This window comes from Candoia aspera, chromosome 7 (genome assembly GCF_035149785.1).
Source record: "Candoia aspera isolate rCanAsp1 chromosome 7, rCanAsp1.hap2, whole genome shotgun sequence".
In the NCBI taxonomy this organism is placed as follows: Eukaryota; Metazoa; Chordata; class Lepidosauria; order Squamata; family Boidae; genus Candoia; species Candoia aspera.
In genome coordinates this window covers 60,687,555-60,708,328 of record NC_086159.1, presented here as the reverse complement: position 1 = coordinate 60,708,328, position 20,774 = coordinate 60,687,555, and the positions used below count along the sequence as shown (strand labels likewise).

General features: G+C 37.0%; 1 protein-coding gene across 1 annotated transcript in view; it reads left to right on the top strand.

Moving 5' to 3' along the window:
* Nucleotides 1-20,774, top strand: part of GRM8 (glutamate metabotropic receptor 8) — a 494,048-nt gene that overhangs the window by 431,958 nt on the left and 41,316 nt on the right. Inside the window, exon 8 of the mRNA XM_063309577.1 lies at nucleotides 7,930-8,865. Within this exon, the coding sequence (XP_063165647.1) occupies nucleotides 7,930-8,865 (936 nt within the window). The remainder of the gene's footprint in view (nucleotides 1-7,929; nucleotides 8,866-20,774) is intronic.

Sequence of the window (20,774 nt, the reverse complement as noted above, 5' to 3'; positions counted from 1 at the left end):
AGTAAACCTGATAAGGAATCAGCAAAACTGGAGGAACAAACTAGGAATGGCTCCTTTCCCAAAACTAGTTATTTTCAGTTGCTGGGTGAATTTAAGTCAATTGCTTGAATTACTGATTTACTATAGTCTTACTTCTCTATAATTCCTTTTCATCATATTTAATCAGAATCAAGCTAATCCTTATTAGAAGACCTCAGTAGAAAGATATAAATGTTCCAATCCTTTGCTCACTTTCTTGAGGGTAACCTCCATTTTACTCAGTCCCAAACCAGCATATGTATGAGTGAATATGGTAATATGCTGACCATTTGGGATGTGATACTATTAATAGAAGTTTTATACCTATCTTCACACTTCTTTCAATTCAAAGGAAAGGAATTTGATATTCTGATATTGTTGAGATAGGTGAGGGACTGGATAGCAGCAAAGCTACTCAGACTTGATCTGGATAAGGCAGAGATTCTGTTGCAAACAGGTTAAGTAGGTGTGCTCCTGGATCAGGATTTGATCCTTCATAAAGAGGAAATAGTGGTGCTGTGCTTTTAAAAATCAAAGAAATGACATTGTTGGAGGTCTCTTTTTGTGATTCATCACATTATACAATCTGTAGATTTAAAAACATTTTATAGATCAACTAAAGTGCTAGTTCTGAATCAAAAGCTATAATGTTAATATTAGCTCTTTGTGAAGAGATTTCATGAAGGAAAAGCAGAACCCTTTACACTAAGGTACTTATAGGACCACTTCCTCTGTATAAAGGTGGCCGATCTAACTTAGTCTGTGTGGATCTCCAGCTAGCATCTTTTAATGGGTCTCCCATGCAGTTTTACAAGCAGTAAGATTCAAGATTCAATTGGCACCATCATTACTGGTCTTCCAGAGTTGTTCTGGAAGACCATTAAGAAATGCATGGTCACCCTTACACTCACTACTTTACAATTGTTTATGTCTTTCTTATTTTATTTTATGTTGTTACTCTGTTTTTATTTTTAAAACTACTGGGAGTAATTTTGGTTGAACCTGGTGATATATAAACACAATAAATAAATTTATATGCATAAAATATGAAGCATGCAACTGATACCACAGAGTGTTGCCTCCTGATAGGACTGTGGGAAAATCAAGTATGTTACAAATGATTTTCAATCAGCAGACTTCCATCAATCGAAGGGATGGGACCATTCTTAGAAACCTTGGCAGTAATGAAACTGACTGTCAGTCTAGACTCTTGACAGTTTTTATTTCTAGCTTTGCTTACTTTCTGATGGATTGGTTGCCCTTGACTTGTTTCCTATCTATAGTCCCATTAAATATTTGCAATTTCAGTATGTATCTTCAGTACATCTCCCAAGATATAAAAGCTGTATTACACACTGAATCCAATGATCTTTTTTAGATTCATATAATAAATTACATTTGCTTTAGTGTAGGAGTATCAACATAATTTTAGAAATGTTTTGGTCAAAGTGCAGTGAATATTCCCTTAAATGCATGAGATGCTTTCCCCAAATGTGCAAAATGCATTGTTCATTCATTTATGGATAGATAAATCAGGACACAGCACATATATTCTTTAATGAAGGAGACCTTGAAGCATGACCATATAACACCTACTCCTAATAGAAGCAATAGTGACATATAACACTTGGTTAAGTTCCAGGGCATGATCTGAAGGCACAGGATGCAGCTACCAAGTTGATGGATGAGTGCCTGGGCTAGACATAGCTTTTTCTAGGAACAGGACATGTAGTTTCATTTAGAAAACTACTGAAGCATAAAGGAAGACAATGAACTTCTGATTTCCCCTTCCCTCTGTAGTACAGAGCTATACCTGCCCCACTATTCTGAGATGTCACCTCTTTCCCCAGACCCACAGAACAAATTCTGGATGGCACAGAGAGCTTAAAGGAGAATAAACAGAGATCACTCTTTGCTGTCATTGTAGTCTCTCTGCTGTTTCAGAAATTTCCCTTCTATTTTAAAGAAGCAGGTACAAGATCTAACCTGTGTTTGTCTTACTGAAACCTACAGGACAAAACATAAAACATATTAGCATTTATCATCCATTCAAAATCAACAATGAGAAACCGAAAGCGTGCTGTTCATCATAGAGCAATCTAATCAAAAGTTAGATAAATCCATCAGGTTGTTTGTGATTTCGATACATGGACTACTCTACCAATCAATTTAATGGTAATATAGCAGCCCAGAAGGTGAATGAGCTCATTAATCTTTATGCAGTACATGCTGAGCCCATGCCCTGTTGTTAGTTCAATTTTCACAAAATGAATGATTACTGGTGTCATTAAAGATCAGACAGCACACTTAATTTAGAAGGTCTGGTTGACCCACTTATTCTTCTTGCTAATTGGCATGGGATCTATGCTTCATGTTTATGTTATGAATTTTCAGAGCTTAACTTAGATTAAATTATGTAAACTATAAATCAAAACCAATATTTAGATGATGATCATTCTGCTGTTTTAAATAGTAAGAACATTATATGTCAGAAACATAGTTTTAAAAATGATTTTAGTTTACTTTTGATTTCCATTTTTGGATATTGAATTGATCTTGATGTAGTAGTAAAAACAGGGTAAAATAAAGCAAGGAAGTAGTAATCATGTCTATCTAAAACATTGTAAATCTACAGAGATTTCTGAAATAAACTTGGGACAGTCCAGTAAATATGAGCATAGCTAAAAATCTATTCAATGAAAACTGCATTCTTTACAACTAAGTGTGGAAACAGATATTATATTAAAATATGATTGATCATTGAGTTTGTGGTTTCTTTACTAAATAACAGCTAGGTAAAATCCCAGATCTAGAGACAGAGTAGACTTTATGCCTTTGTGACATCATCTCAATTGCTCTGAGGAGAGCTGACATTAGTGAACATGTGCGCACTTGATGGATGGGAATATACCCCCATCAACAGCCATACTGATGAGGTACAGATAAGCAATGACATAATGCAGGGCAGGCACTCCTTTCCTGGGCTCACCACATCTCTCAAGGCTACAAAGATAAAGGGTGCTCTACCACGATCACCAGCAGCTTCACTGACCAGCGTTACTTCTAGATTTCCTTATGTGTATCCCCCAAAACAAAACAAAACAAAACACAATCCACCTGTGCATGAGATACTATTAAGGGATGACAAGTCATTCCATCATCTATCTCTCCTCTTGCACCCAAGAACTATTTAGTATATTCCACTGCATTTTCAAATCTAAAAAATGAAGCACACTTACATAAAAAACTAATATAATGAAGAAAGGAGACAATATTTCTGAGTTTGTAAGTTCATATAAATTGAACATAAGAATGCAATATCTCTGAATACAATCACCAGCATTACAAATCTCCAATTTTTATTTTCACATTTTTCATTTTCGTCTTTAATCTTTCCAAGACCTAACAGCCTAGGGCTGTCAGAAGCCTTTATGTCCAAAAATTAGAAACCATCATATTCACCCAGAATACTTTTCCAACACACATACCAGTAGGATGTCATAATATGAATTAAGTGTTATGTAGTTTATTTGTCAGAGGCACTGGAATGAAAATTATTATCTGAATTATTACTACTGACCTTCTTGAAATGGGGATATATTGCCCTTGCAGCCAATGGATTTTATAACCTGTGGGATATTTCAGAATGTATTTAACAACTGCAAACATTCTGAGAGGCATTCTTTACCTTAAATGCAGTGAAAATAGTTGGATGAAGGTTTGTGAAATACTGCATAGCGGAAGATTAAATGAATATTATTCCCAAACACACAATGGGAAAAACCAAATTAATTGCCTGGTTTCTGGTGTTCCCTTTCTCCCTTTTAGCTATTGATTCCATTCCCTTTTTAAAAAACGGAAAAAAGAATAATGTTCTCCTTAATAGTAATGTAAAAGAAATTTGCCCTTGATTTATTTTTACCTCAACTACTCTGATAACCAGGGCATCAGACAGTAGGAACAGAATTCACAGGATTCTTTCTTTCTCTCTTCATCCTTGTATAGAAAAGATTTGTATATGAAAAATAGAGCTTGGGCAAAAACTGCTAACAAAACCCATACGTAAAAGAAATGCTTCAAAATCAAGGCATATTTGGGGAAACTGACTACAAAGGCTAGTTGTAGCCAACTACATTAGGGCTAGTTGATTCTCATACAATATGAATTAGAGAGAGTAAATAGAAAAAAAGGGCATATTGTCAGTTATCACTTTGCATAGAAAATCTGTAACATTAAAAACAGAAGAATTTTTTTTGCTAGAGAGAGATTGAGAAAAATATAATATAATATAATATAATATAATATAATATAATATAATATAATATAATATAATATAATATAATATAATATAATATATTATTATATTTACTCTACTGGCTGGGGAATTCTGGGAGCTGAAGTCCACACATCTTAAAGTTGCCAAGTTTGAAAAACACTGCTTTAAACTTTCCGACAGGCTTTTGCAGTATGGCTATTTTGCTTCTGTCAAGTCCCTAAAGTTTTCTGAAGGATAATTGCTCGGTTAATTACTCAGCTATTAAGATTCTAGAAAATGTTATTGGTGCATATATAGAATTACATTAGATTGTAATGGAAAGATTTTTAATGAAATTTCTGAAGACTTGGGGCCTAATCAGAAACCCATTATGCTAATAGAGACCATGGACATTGTTTCAAACCCCTAAAAATGAAGGATTAATAGGCATCCTATTGTTTTGCAGTTTCTAAGCCATTCATTTCCTGCCATCCCTTGACTACTTTATTATTGTTTTCCCAAAACAATGAAATAATTGTTTGACAGAATATAATTAACTAGGTCAACTGGCCCCTCAAGAGCATTAAAGGGAGATATAAGAACCCACTCTTGAACCCGTTCTTGAGGCAAATTGATCTTTTGTGGTGGGTTACTGTTAAACTGCTTTCAGAAGACTTTTTAACTACAAAGAGGTCTGCTGCAGCTCAGCAGAAGGTTGCCTTTGTACAGTCAGGTGAAGTTTCCCATATTGTTTTGAAAAAATAACATTGGTACTAACAGTGGTTTCCCTACTTGACTGATAGATTATTATACTGTGATTCCTAGTTATCACAGCCAGGGATCATCTCTTCTAGCTTCAGAATGCTGCATTGGATTGTGGTGCTGATTTGATTGTAGATTGGCTCAAAAACTAATTGGGTTCTTCTTCAATTTTGTTGAATGAATACCAATAGTATTTTCAAGTTTGATAAAATACAGGTGAAATTGGATGAATATTTACTTGTGAATGAACTCATTGAATTAAACAAGCACACTTTATGTTTGAAGAACATTGCCCTGCCTCTTCTAGAAGACCTTTATTGAGTCAGATTTAACTGCCCATTCATAAGCACCAAAAAACATGATGTTGCAAATGTCTCCCCCTTTTACTGGCAGAGAGGTTTCTTAAGCACACTAGGGTTTGTCCCATGTGATATGATTTATTTATCTATAAACCTGAAATAGATAAAGAATGTGTAGTCCTTGAGATGTTGCCAAGTATAGCTCCCACTGGCCATGCTGGCTATAGCACATGGAAAATGTAGTTCAGCAACAGCTTGAGGGGACATGTTAATTTATTTGTTGCTTTTTTTAAAGAAACCATCTTTCTCCTAAAGCAGTAATTTTAAAAAAAACATAAATGAAGCTATATTAAAATTTAAAAAGTATGATATCTGATGCCTTTTGTAAATATTTATAAACGGAGACTAGTCATAACTCTAAAGAGATTGCAGTTTTCTGCACTTGGTAGTGTCTGCAAAGGGCATCCTACAGGTCAGTACAAATTCACCTTACAATAAATACCAAACCAACTGGAGCTTTCAAATGCTATCCAAATATAGTAATACTGTGAGTGGATTGCAGTAGTCTAAATGTAACGTAACAAACTCACTGTTGCCAAATCAGACCAACAGATCATAATTAATACACTTAATATAATTATGCAAATACATTATATGCCACCACCACCATTTAAAATCCAAAAACAATGCATCAGAAATAACAAAGAGTATCTCTGAGCTATAAATCTGATTTTTTTGGTGGGGGGACCACAATTCTTTCTAACACTGGTTGAATCCCACAGCAAAGCAATGAATAAAAGTGAGGTCTAGAGGACAAATAACATTCTGCAGTTTTGCTGCAGGAAATAAGTAATCAGAGAAGTCTGCAGAATCTGACAGTTTCATCAAAACAACAAAACAAGTGTTGTGACATCGCTCCACCTCTGATGTATATTTGTTTGTCTATCTACAAAAGAGGCATAGTTGTTTTGTCTTTGCCTCCCTTATCACTGCTGTGGATGCCAATATAAAACAGTAGATTAATTAATCTTTGAGGAAAAGTTGTCTTCTATTACTATATATTTCTTATAGTTCTATAAAATGATTTAAATATTTACTTTAGTTATTTCACTTTACCTCCAAGAAGTTTAAGGTGGAATGCTGTGTATAGTTTTCTCCATTTCCATTTTATTTTCCAAACAACTCTGTAATTACAAGGAGGCACTAAGTGAGCTTCACATCTGGCAATTTCTATCTGGTTCTTCCCAGCTCTCATGCACCACTAACATGGACTTTCCCAAACAGGGACTTTCCAAATGCTTTGAATTCAAGTTTGTATCAGTCATAGCTGCATAGTCAATGGACAGAAAGTACGAGGGATTAGTCTAAAAATGGATGGATGGACTAATGCGAAGTTTGCTGTTACCACTATAGTACTGGATTCCCAGGACCTCTCTCTTGAAAAGATCATGTGATCGATAGAATCACTGAGATCCTCACAACAAATTACTGTGTGCTAAAGTCAAAAGCCCATTGGAACTCAAAAGGCCATCTAACCTTCTAAAGCCATACATTCGGTACAGATATGTTTCCAGATATAATTCAAAGTTCTCTTTATCACCTATAAAGTCCTTTATAACACTGCCCTCAAGGATTGCCTGCCTGATATGCTCAGGCCAAGAGAGAATGCTGAGGATTCCTCTCCTTACTCAAGATCTTTAAAGGGTGGGTATCTAGAAGCAAGCTTTCTCAGTCCTAGCCCCCTTTGCATGGGAACAGCTTCCCTTTTCCTTACTATTATTTCAGAGCAGTAAAAACAATGTTTTTCCAGAGAGCTTTAGAGAGGAGTGATAGGACTGGTGGTAATTAGTGAATCAATGAGGTGAATGCTCAGAGATGCTACTTTATTTGTCTGTAGTGGATTGATGTTTAAGCTTTTATTATGTGTCATTGTTTTATTGTGAGCCACCAAGAGTAACTTCATGAGAGAGAAAACAAGTATGATAAACAAATAATTCTGTAGATGGTAGAATATACCAACCCAGGTATACCAATACTGATACCAAAGCAACATGAGGAAGTGCCAAAAGGTAAAAATAAAATAAAATATTCCTTTGTTTCATAATTTTGCTTCTCAAAAAGAAAACTTCTTGCTCTCTCCTAGAACAGTGCAGTGGGATTTTTACTCTGTCCTTACATTATAATATAAATTAATTCCAAGCCCACATGCCATTATTTTCTAATTAAATGTTTGAGAACTATATTTGCATGTGATTAGCTCATAAATTCCTTTTTATAGGATGCCTTTGCTTCAGACTAGAGCTTAAGAGTCGATAAATCTTTTCACAGGCATCAATTTGGTCAGCAGTAAAGAGGTAAATAGAAACTAATGACACTCATCAAGCTCATGGCACAAATGATTTACTGGGCCCAATCATTTAACAATTTCATAAAATCAGTATCAGAGGAAAAAAAGGGTTTCTTATCAAGATAAACTGTGTTTGTACTGTCAGCACAAGGTGATTTATGAGAAACTTGTGGCCAAGATTAGGATATTATAAATAGGAGAAGATGAAAGGCTCATTAATTTTTTTTTCTTTATATATATAACCATAGGTAGAAGACATGCAGTGGGATAACAAAGAACGAACTCACCCTGCTTCTGTCTGTAGTTTGCCCTGCAAACCTGGGGAAAGGAAGAAGATGGTTAAGGGAGTAGCTTGCTGTTGGCATTGTGAGCGCTGTGAAGGCTATCACTATCAAGTGGATGAGGTCACCTGTGAAATGTGTCCCTTTGATAAGAGACCAAACACCAACCGCACGGACTGCCAACTCATTCCCATCATCAAACTGGAGTGGCATTCGCCGTGGGCAATTGTGCCTGTCTTCATAGCAATACTTGGCATCATTGCAACTACCTTTGTCATTGTGACATTTGTCCGCCACAACGACACGCCCATTGTCAGGGCCTCAGGGCGTGAACTAAGCTATGTCCTCTTGACTGGGATTTTTCTCTGTTATGCTATCACTTTTTTAATGATTGCAAGTCCGGACACTGCCATCTGCTCTTTACGACGGATCTTCCTAGGACTTGGTATGTGCTTCAGTTATGCAGCCTTGCTCACCAAAACAAACCGAATCCATCGAATATTTGAGCAAGGGAAAAAATCGGTCACTGCTCCAAAATTCATCAGCCCAGGTTCCCAACTGGTGATTACCTTCAGCCTCATATCCATACAGCTTCTAGGAGTCTTCATATGGTTTGCCATTGATCCTCCACATATCATAGTAGATTATGGAGAGCAGAGGACTGTGGATCCTGAAAATGCACGTGGGATTCTCAAATGTGACATCTCGGATCTATCACTTATTTGTTCTCTTGGATACAGTATTCTCTTAATGGTAACATGCACTGTTTATGCTATTAAAACAAGAAGTGTTCCAGAGACCTTCAATGAAGCAAAACCAATTGGATTTACCATGTATACCACCTGTATCATTTGGTTAGCTTTTATTCCAATCTTTTTTGGGACGGCACAGTCTGCAGAGAAGGTGAGTAACCAGTAACCTTTCTCAAGCCAATGTTTTGTTTTGTTCTGTCTTGTTGAAAAATTTATGGCAGTTTTCAGCTAATTCATTTGGGTAATCAAATTCAAAAGCTACTTGAGCAACATCAGTTCATACTGAATTCAGATTTCAAATGTAATGTCTTTAGAAAAGTGTGTGTGTGTGTGTATGCATGCCATTTTTATATACTCAAATACTAAAAGAAACCCCATCATAATTTGAAAACCCAAAATATGTTCTTACTGTTAATGTCAACAAATTATCATCTTTCTGTCAGAACAGGGTTTTGCTCTATAAACACTTACAAATTGTATAACTTAGAGGGAAATTAGTAAGAAAGTAGAAAAAAATCTACTTTTGCAATAGTATAGCAGAAAGGCTTTTCAGAAGTCTGAGAAGAATCTGCATTTGAATATTTATATAGCTAATTTTTGAAAAGAGCCGGCTTGGTCCTGCATGTTCAGAAATTGCTCCCTTCAGTGATGGGAGAAGCAAAACATTAAGCCATGCTTCATATTCCATAGAAAATATTTTTGTATACAGAATAAAAATGTTTTGGTATACAGAATATAATTTCTGTGATCTATACTATATTGACCAATGTAATTAAACTGGTTCAGGCATATATAGTTGAAATCCAACCATCTATGAAGTAATATAGCCTTTTCAGAACTTCTTTTTCATAGATAGTATTATGAAGTTTCAGTGTAGTAGATGGTTGAAAGCCACTGATAAATCTAGATTGTATCATTTTACAGAATGCTTCTAAAGAAAAATCTAAATCAATAACCTCTACTTTCTTCATGGTAGTGAATTCTAGACTATAATTATATGCTGTTTATATATTTACTTTTTTAAAAAATTGAACTTAAGGTTAGTCAATGTCATTTAACTGGATGACCCCAAATTCTCTTACTTTTTGTGCAAGATAATAATTTTCCCTTTGTATCTAACTCAGATTGTCATGTCTTTTGTTCAACAAGTTCATCCTCCAGCCTGTTGGGCATTCCTTTAGTTTGAGCACTGTGCTATCAGCAATGATTTGTCTTTTCTTATGGGTACTGGTTCAGTTGCTTTTTACAAGTTTCACTTATCAAAATGTATATTAACCTCTGTTGGTTGTTACTGAAAGGTGAGGACCTATGAAGCTACATTACAGCTCAAAAAAGTTAAAAATAGTGTAATGTGACAGTGAATATCTCTTTTTCATGGTAAATTCTGAAGCCAGATCTACTTCAAAAAAGTACAGCAAATATAGTCTCTTACTATTTTTATTCCCAATAGAAATCTTCTAATCTATATATTAGGTTACCAGCTCTTACAGGTATTTAACCTGTGCAAATGGTTTGCTCAAAACTGTAAAACATTTGGTAGAGGAGTCTAACTAGACTTATATGTATTATATTATGCCATAATATGGTTTATGTAGTTTTGGTTTAGCATAGTGTGTGAATCTTGGTAACTTGCAAGCCATGTGTTATGGCTCAGTGTAATGGGTGAAGTTGGCAAGGGTGGTTTATTCCAACCATAGATTAGAATTATAATACATCATCATCATCATCATCATCAACAACAACTACTACAAAAAGTAAAACCAGCCAGTGTATGTGACTTCTCAAATCAAATTCTGCTTATGATGTCTGTTTGCTGGTAGGGTTGAGAAATGGTTCTTCTTTTAATAGTAGTAACCTTGTTGTTGTTTATTCGTTTAGTCGCTTCCGACTCTTCGTGACTTCATGGACCAGCCCACGCCAGAGCTTCCTGTCGGTCGTCAACACCCCCAGCTCCCCCAGGGACGAGTCCGTCACCTCTAGAATATCATCCATCCATCTTGCCCTTGGTCGGCCCCTCTTCCTTTTGCCTTCCACTCTCCCTAGCATCAGCATCTTCTCCAGGGTGTCCTGTCTTCTCATGATGTGGCCAAAGTATTTCAGTTTGGCCTTTAATATCATTCCCTCAAGTGAGCAGTCTGGCTTTATTTCCTGGAGGATGGACTGGTTTGATCTTCTTGCAGTCCAAGGCACTCTCAGAATTTTCCTCCAACACCACAGTTCAAAAGCATCGATCTTCCTTCGCTCAGCCTTCCTTATGGTCCAGCTCTCGCAGCCATATGTTACTGCAGGGAACACCATTGCTTTAACTATGCGGGCCTTTGTTGTCAGTGTGATGTCTCTGCTCTTAACTATTTTATCGAGATTTGTCATTGCTCTTCTTCCAAGGATTAAGCGTCTTCTGATTTCCTGACTGCAGTCAGCATCTGCAGTAATCTTTGCACCTAGGAATACAAAGTCTTTCACTGCTTCTACATTTTCTCCCTCTATTTGCCAGTTATCAATCAAGCTGGTTGCCATAATCTTGGTTTTTTTGAGGTTTAGCTGCAAACCAGCTTTTGCACTTTCTTCTTTCACCTTCATCATAAGGCTCCTCAGTTCCTCTTCACTTTCAGCCATCAAAGTGGTATCATCTGCATATCTGAGATTGTTAATGTTTCTTCCAGAGATTTTAACTCCAGCCTTGGATTCCTCAAGGCCAGCTTGTTGCATGATGTGTTCTGCATACAAGTTGAATAGGTAGGGTGAGAGTATACAGCCCTGCCGTACTCCTTTCCCAATCTTAAACCAGTCTGTTGTTCCGTGGTCTGTTCTTACTGTTGCTACTTGGTTGTTATACAGATTCTTCAGGAGGCATACAAGATGACTTGGTATCCCCATACCACTAAGAACTTGCCACAATTTGTTATGGTCCACACAGTCAAAGGCTTTAGAATAGTCAATAAAACAGAAATAGATGTTTTTCTGAAACTCCCTGGCTTTTTCCATTATCCAGCGGATATTGGCAATTTGGTCTCTAGTTCCTCTGCCTTTTCTAAACCCAGCTTGTACGTCTGGCAATTCTCGCTCCATGAACTGCTGAAGTCTACCTTGCAGGATCTTGAGCATTACCTTACTGGCATGTGAAATGAGTGCCACTGTTCGATAGTTTGAACATTCTTTAGTGTTTCCCTTTTTTGGTATGGGGATATAAGTTGATTTTTTCCAGTCTGATGGCCATTCTTGTGTTTTCCAAATTTGCTGGCATATAGCATGCATTACCTTGACAGCATCATCTTGCAAGATTTTGAACAGTTCAGCTGGGATGCCGTCGTCTCCTGTTGCCTTGTTATTAGCAATGCTTCTTAAGGCCCACTCAACCTCACTCTTCAGGATGTCTGGCTCTAGCTCACCGACCACACTGTCAAAGCTATCCCCGATATTGTTATCCTTCCTATACAGGTTTTCTGTATATTCTTGCCACCTTTTCTTGATCTCTTCTTCTTCTGTTAGGTCCTTGCCATCTTTGTTTTTGATCATACCCATTTTTGCCTGGAATTTACCTCCAATAGTAGTAACCTTAGTGTGCACTTATAACTAAGTGCAGTTCAGGTAAATTAAAAAAAAAACCTCTATACACAATAACAATATTAGCAATAAAACAATAGAAACATCAATGACATTTTCTAATATGATATAGTAATTAATATAAAATACTTCTAATATTAGGACAACCATAATGTAAATCTCTAGCAGTTAATGAGAAATAAGTTCTTCTGGCTTCATAAAAGTTCTGCAAAAAACAAGCATCTTAAGGCTCTTTTTCAAATTCATGAGATCAGACTTCAAATGTAATTCAAGGGGTAATTCATTCCAGAGAGTAGGAGCTAGATGGGGAAAAGCCTTGATTTGTAAGAGGGGCATTTTACGACAAGAAAAACTAACCAACAATGGACCGCACAATTGAGCCTAGTATGCAGGAACATAAATTGTAATCAAGTTATTCAAATAATTATGTAGGCAACACCCATAATTTAAACTGCTAGAGCTCCTAACACCTAACCAGTGTAGGTAGGTAGGTAGGTAGGTAGGTAGGGAGGAGGGTTTTGTGGAAAAGATCTAGAAGCACACAAACTGCCCTATTTTGGATGTGAATCAATGGGTGGAAGGTTTGCCATCATACTATTACCTTTGGCAAGCTTTTCACTGAAATGTAATTATTAGGAGCACGGAAAGCAGCTGTATTCTGCCTTATAAAGTGTTGAGTCAAGGCTGATTCACTTCAACCAGCAGCTTCCTCTTAAAGAAAGTGTTGGTATAAGGATTTGGCAGGCCCTGGGCACTCTCATAATGGAACTGAGCGCCCTCAAGATAGCGTTATAGTTACACCAGCGAAACAAAATTCACATGGAGTTGATTATATTGAGCAGGTTAATACCCAGAAAAAAAGGGTTTGGATACATAAATGTGGAAACCGAATAAGCAGAACCCCAGCTTTTATTTATTAGCCAATTCATTAAGATGGGGTGTCTGTGAATAGCTTGAATGTCTTTCTCCCTGATTCCTAACTGAAGGGCTAACAGATCTTTTACCAAAAATGACTGAAACTTCCATCTTCTCTTTGTCATGTTTTCAAATATTCCCTTTCTTTTTCAACTTCTGAGAGTTCTCCTATATTTGCACTGTATAAATGTACTGATTCTATAATATTGACATAAACTGCTGTATTATTATGACTACTGTATATGCTTTGGTGTATCTCTCTATTTACCTGCCTGCCTGCCTCCCTCCTTTTCTAACTTCTGAGTCATCTCAGATTTGTGGCAGGAGAGGTCTCAAACTTTTTCATAGGCACTTGGGAGCTTTATAGGCCAGAAGCACTCTGCTCAATAACTCTAGTAGTTAATCCAGAACTGGCTCAAAGGAAATACTTCTGTATGTGCACACAAGGAAATCACTTTGTACTTGGGAACTGAAGCAGGAGGTGGGGAGCTCTGCTATTTGTTCAGGGGGTGATTTAATCAAAGCTTCATTGAAGTATAGCATCCCTTCTCATCTCCACCTACCTCTAACAATGACCTACTCTGTTGATCTATTCCAAATCAAATAGCTTTCTTTATCTCTTCAAATCTCCAATTGAAGGGAAGTCCCTTCAAAAGAGTTACATGATGCAACTTCTTACCATAAGAAATCAAGAAATGTCTTTTCAAGATGGTAGAGCAACTTAAGGGCTTAGTCTAGGTAAGCATTTTTAACACAATACTCTTAAGGCAATCTATCATAAAATAAATCAAAATTCCTAGGCGTTAACAAGTATGCTGAAAAGCTTCTTGCCTTTAGCATTTTGATAAAGTCATTAATCTTTATGTAAAAAGAAATTTAAGGCACCCCACTGACTTTGCCATCAAACTCTGCAAAGGAAAAAAGTCCTTATTGCCACAAGTGACCACTACTACAACTTACTATAGCTTGTTTTACCTTGAAAGTGATAAACAAGTAAGGCCTATGGAAGTTGAAGTACACTCACATTTTATGTGACATAAAAAGACAATTCTTTAAAATAAAGAAAACTCTAAACAGTGTCTTAGGTAAGGCAGAGGAAATCAGGAAGTTAAAATGAGGACAAAAATTAGGGGAAACATATTTTCAGACTATTGAAATCATGGAGTCCTTGGTGCCCTCTGAGCCTTGTTGTTTTCTTGCAGATGTTTCATTGCCAGACTAGGCAACATCTTCAGTGCAAAGAGGGAGTGGGTCTTGCTCTCAGTTTATATACTGTGGCTTGCCCTGCTTGTATTGGTAGGGGTGCTGTTCTCTCCTTGGGAGTTCTTTGACTGGGATGTTGTTTGCTGCTTGGTTGATTGCCTGAGTTAATAGTTCCTTGATTAGGGTGTATTGTGCTGTTTGATGGTTCATCTGGTGTTAATCCTAGTGTTGATTTTTGCATATCTGGGTGTTGATTGCTGGCAAGGGAGTGTACTATTGTCTCTTTTGAATGGTATGTAAATGTTGTTTACCTCTATGTGTCTGTTGATGGCTGCTTTGTCTGAGTGCCAGGCTTCCAGGAATTCTCTGGCTTTTTTGGATTTGACTTGGTTTAGGATGCTCACCATTTCCCAGTTGAAACTATGGTTGAGTCTGTCCATGTGTTGTGAGATTAAGGAGTTCTCATTGTGTCTTCTGACTTCTAGCTGGTGTTTGTGGATGCACTCTGCTAGTCTTCTGCCCGTCTGTCCTACGTAGTGGCTGTTACAGTCTTTGCATTGTATGTTGTAAAGAACTCCTGTTTTAGCTATGTTATATGTGGGAGTCCCTGGTAATGATACAATGGGCCGAAGTGGTATGCCCGGCTTGTGTATCTTGGGGCATCCATAGAAGCGTGGGAGGATGGGTCCATTGCTTTTCATCCACCTCTGTTCTTCTTGTGTAATTTTGGCCTTTCTTGGTGAGGTTGTTGAGAATTCTTTTTACCTGGTTGTCCAGTTTCTGTAAGGGATTGGTGTTCACTGGGGTGTAAGTTTCTTTGTCCTCAAGTAATTCTTTGGCCTTTTGTATATACTGTGATCTGTCCATAATGATGGTGGTGCGACCTTTGCTGGGAGGATGATGATGGTTTGGTCCATCTTTAGGTGTTTGAGGGCTGCTCTGTCCTCTGTTTTCAGTTGGTTTTGTGTCCACGTCCTTCTGATTTGTGGTATGATTGTCTGTCTTATGTCCTCTTGGGTTTCTGTAGTGAGTCCTGTAGTTTTAAATGCTGCTTCTAGAGCTGCGAAGAATTCTAATTTATTTGCATCTTCTATGTTGTAGTTCAGGCCTCTCTGTAGGATATTGTGTTCTGCAGTGGATAGTGGGCAGGTGGACATGTTGACCACCCATTTTGGTTCTGATGCCTCTTTGTTTCTGGAATTCAATTTAAGTAGTTTAGTCTGGAGTTTGGTTTTCCTTTTTTCGGCTTGTCTCAGTGATGTGGTCTTGATTGTAGTTGTCAGCATGTTGATGTGTTCAGAAGTCAGTGTTTGTTCTAGTTGTTCTTTCAGGTTGTCTTTGGTGTGTTGATATTTGTTTAATCTGAGATGGGCGTCCATGATCATGAGCCGTATCATTTTTCGCCCACTTTGTTGCGCTATCTTTCATCCAGCTGTGCAGTTGATTGGAGGTTTGTATCTGACACTGGAGGGCAGGGTATTCTGTCGCAGGCATTCATGCAGAAAGAACAGCTGTTCTTTGGTTGAAGTTTGCCTACCTGCAGCTTTCTCCCATTTGCGTGCTTTCTGGAGTGTTTGACGCCCATATGTGGTACCAATTGAAGCAAATATTTGTAGCTCAGGGTTGAACTGTTGAGTCCTTGGTGCCCTCTGAGCCTTGTTGTTTTCTTGCAGACATTTCATTGCCAGACTAGGCAACATCTTCAGTGCAAAGAGGGAGTGGGCCTTGCTCTCAGTTTATATACTCTGGCTTGAAACGTCTGCAAGAAAACAACAAGGCTCAGAGAGCACCAAGGACTCCACAGTTCAACCCTGAGCTACAAATATTTGCTTCGATTGGTACTATTGAAATCCCCTGGAAGTCTAATGACAGATGTGCTTATGCATAGATTTTTATAAGCACTATAGTTGCTATATTTTCTTTCACACTGAAATGTATTGGTAGAAGTTATAATGCACTAGAAGCAGCTAGTACTCCACAGTAACTCAACTGTTGACAAAAGAGGTTTCAATTATCTATAGCAGGATTGTACAACTTGGAGTCCAAGGGCTTATGTGGCCTAGAATTTCCTCCAAAACTTATTGCTAAATTGTAATGTTTAATGTGGCAGAAATTAGTAAATATGTGCTATATAATAATATTAACTGTATTTAAATTTATTGTAATCAGATTTATAGTAATTCTTATTAACCCAAATTTAGTTTTTCTCATTACTGTCTCTTTTGTTATTGTCAATGGTGAATACACACCACTACCACCATACTTTAAAGTCCAAGTGGGGCTCTTAGCATGAAAAATTGCAGATCTCTGATTTAAAGCCTGCCCTTTCCTTGATGCCTATGAGTTTTGATTTTTGGTAACTTTTCAATCAAAGCAACAACAAATCCTTTCCCCCCCTTGTTTTTACAAATAGAGGATAACTGTGGTTAGAAAGCATCACGCTACACTGAACACATGTGTATGCAGATGCAATAAATTTTGGCTTTTCTCTTCGAGGAATACAGGTTGTCAAATGGTTCCTATCATATACAGCTATTTTAAATGCTGTGCTTTAGCTGTCGCAATAACTGGAAATTAGACATTGCATCCTACAGTTTATTGCAACATGTGGGAGGGGTGTAGATTGACAGGGAAGCTGATTACTGCTTTCTAGAGGCTGAAGGCAGATGCAGTGAAAAAAGAAAACACCTTCTGAAAGCCTCTTGTTGCAATGTGTCTATCAACATTCTTTTCTTGGTCGGGTAGTGTTTTCTTATTCAAGCAGTGTTAAATGATGTGCCACTAACATAAGTATAGACTATAACGTGTAGACAAGAAAATAGTAAAGTACTAGTGACTTATAAGTCTACAATCAATATTTTTTCTAAAAATATAGCATGCCCTAAATTCTTACTGATAGGCCAGGTTTTGATTATTCTTTCTGCATTAAATAAATATGATTATTTGTAATTAAATCTAAATTAAATATACAGCACCACCTTAAACTTAATGGGATAGGTTCATAAGCATATTTGGAACTACATGGTTAAAACAACAATGGAAATAACCTCCCAAATTAAGATGCTAATTTTACAATTTTGTGATGGCAATTTTCTTCTTCCACAAATCAGATCACAAAAATTCAAATGTGTTTCCAGCTGAATTGTTTATTTAAATTAAGTAAATTGTGGTCAACTGTGCTCAACCCTGATTGGATATGTTCTGGAAAAGTTATTTTTACATTAGAATATGTCAGTTAATAGTAACAACAAAAGAGATAGCAACTGATACAAAGAACAGAATAAACTGGAAGTATGTGATTATTCATACTCTGCTATGATAGAAATGAAATTATCATTTAAATTATATAAAACAATTTTCTTCTCCCCAAATTAACGGAAAGCAATCAGACTAAATGTGTTGCTCACAACTCCTTAACTAGATATATTCTGAAAGCATTCCATTTCAGTTTATTATCACTTTTTCCTATACATTTCTAAAGAACTGAACTGAAAACATATTAATGAACTCACCACGAACCTGAATCTGCAAATCTTGTTGATTTTTTGTTTGGTAGCATTTAAAGACTCATTCTACAAATTACAAATAAATTCCTAATCTTATCTGCAAAGTAATTTAAATATTCACTAAGGTACAAGAAGGATAAAGTGGAATTGAGGCATATTGCTTACTAACATGGAGCCAAAATCTGTTTTGCAGATTCTATTCCCTGTTCCCAATATCCATGTGGCAAAATCTGTGTATCTCTGTGTAAAGAGAACAAAAGAGAATATATTTGTGTGTAAATGCTCTCTCCATATAATTGGTTATCCATCTTTACACCCATGTAGACTGATTCAGGCTTCCAGTCTAAGGGTACTTATTCCTTCTATAAACTATGTAACAATGTCATACTGTATCATTCTTCTTAGCAAAGCTAATTTAGCTCTCTATGATAATAGACTTGTGCAAAAACATGCAATATGACAAGTTAAGACATCACAAAATACATTAGCTGAAATTTTACACAGCTGTCAGCAAGTGACAGAAGAAATTTTTATCATACTCTGATTTCTGTTCCACTTTAGACTTTATACTGTAGATAAGAAATTTTGCAATTAAATGGGAGATTCAGATGCATTCCTAATAAAAACATTACAATGAAAATAATATTATTTCTGTTTGCTAATATTTTTTTGCACCAAGTTAGGTAATTAACTTTCCTACAAGTAAAATTATCCCATGCCAAGTTGAAATAGATAAAATAAAAATTATTGTATAAATTGGCCATCTGGCCATAGTCCTCTATACTTCCTACAAAGTGTTCCCTGTGCAAATATACATCAAATGTCAGGCAAACTGTTTGAAGTCCATAACTCTGCAGTGTTTATGAGAATACTGCAACTGTATTACAACTGTGTTGATATAATAGCACCAGATACGTTGTTAAGGCCAAAACTGATCCTCCTTAAGCCGATTGGCACTGATATTCCATTAGTGTATTTACATCCCAGTCTTAGGGCTCATTAACCCAACCTGCTTGCAGCAGTACAAAGATGTCCAACTCCCTAACCTCACAAGGGAGATTCCAACTCAGGACTAGATCACAACTGAGCTTTTAAAAGAGGTGTATAAAAAATAAGCCTTAATGCTTTCAGCAAACCTTCCCGTCAGTGTCCTGGCATTAAAAATAGTAAGCAGATAAATAAGGTGTTAACAAAAACTAGTTACACTCAGCACATGAGTAGCAATTACATACCCTGTTCATCACAATGTTGCAATACGATGTATGCTTGGAACAGGTATCCATATGTAGAGACCAATACTTTCACACACGTTTGTTGGCTTTCAAGTGAGAGCCAGTGGTTTGCATGATGTCCACATGTGGTATTACTGGATGCTCATAGCTCCTTAGTACAGACATCCTCAATATACAGTACATAGAGAAGGCATTTTCTGAATGTTCATCACTGAATAATGGAGTTGTTCATTGTTGCTTGTTTGATGGATTGTTGCCAGTTAATTTAGAATTTACAGGTTGGATATCAAAGAGGTGTACACAGGAGAAGAATCGAGGATAATTGCAATTAATAATAAGAGTTTATTAATGAAAATTCAGTATTTACAGTATCAGAAAGATTCATCCCACAACTCCTGATCTAAGCTAAAATGGTAAGGAGGAAATTCCATGGAATTGACTCACAAAGGTGTTGTTTTCATTGGGCAAGTTTTATAGCCCTACACCTTCTCTCTTTCCAGCAACCCAAGTTGCTTAGTTTAGGCATCAGCAAGGGGAAATTACATATTAATAAGAATAAGCTATATTGCTATGTGTCAGGTACTGGGCTCCTAACTCAGACAAAATGGGAAATAATTATCTAATTGGGGTTAGTGTGGGAAGTTTGTTATTTTGCAGTTTGCAACAGTAAATAGGAAGAACTAACTTGTCTAAGAAGCATCTCTTCCAGGTGTTAATTAAAAAATGTGGGTCAGTCCCAGAACTTGGATATAATTCATTTTGCAGTGCATGAATAGGACAACAGTCTAACAGAATCCTATGTTCCCTCCTTTTACAGTCCAAGGAGGCTATATGGGATTAACTAATGCTTCATAGTATGCAGGAAGATCGAGTATGGTATTAATTCCCCATGATAAAGGCTAAGGGTAACCAGCATTAGGCTAAGGCAATCAGTCTCACCCCTTTTATATGTATGAGGAGGACCTCTTGGAGAATTCCTAACCTGATTATCTAAAGTGTATAGTGCCTGGGAAATTTGGGAGCTGTAGTCTTGTGGTAGGCGGCAGTATTGCATCCGAAACTCTCCCCACGACCGGAATTTGATCCCAGCAGAAGCTGGATTCTTGGGTAGCTGGCTCAGGTCGACTCAGCCTTCCATCCTTCCGAGGTCAGTAAAATAAGTACCCAGCTTGCTGGGGGAGGTGACGACTGGGGAAGGCAATGGAAAACCACCCTGCTATAGTCTGCCAAGAAAATGTCATGAAAGTGGCGTCCCCCCAAATGGTCAGACATGACTCGGTGCTTGCACAGGGGACCTTTCACCTTTTCCATCAAAGTCTCAATATATCTGTACAGGTATCAAGTGAGAAAAGATTGAGTGAGAGTATTCTGACACATCATAATAGTGAAAGTTGCTGCAAGTTTCAGTTAGCTCCTAAAAGAAGGATTTGGAAATATTGCTTAGCAAAGAAACAGAGCCAGACATCTTGATTTCCTTGCAATTCACAGGATCCATATAAATGTGTAATAGTAATGCTGAAATAAACTCATATAATGGCAGAGCAAACCTCATAGACTCCTGTCAAACCCTACTAACTCTCTTGGGTTTACCAATCTTTTTTTTTAACTATGGGGCATGGGGCATCTCTCCTCTATGAATC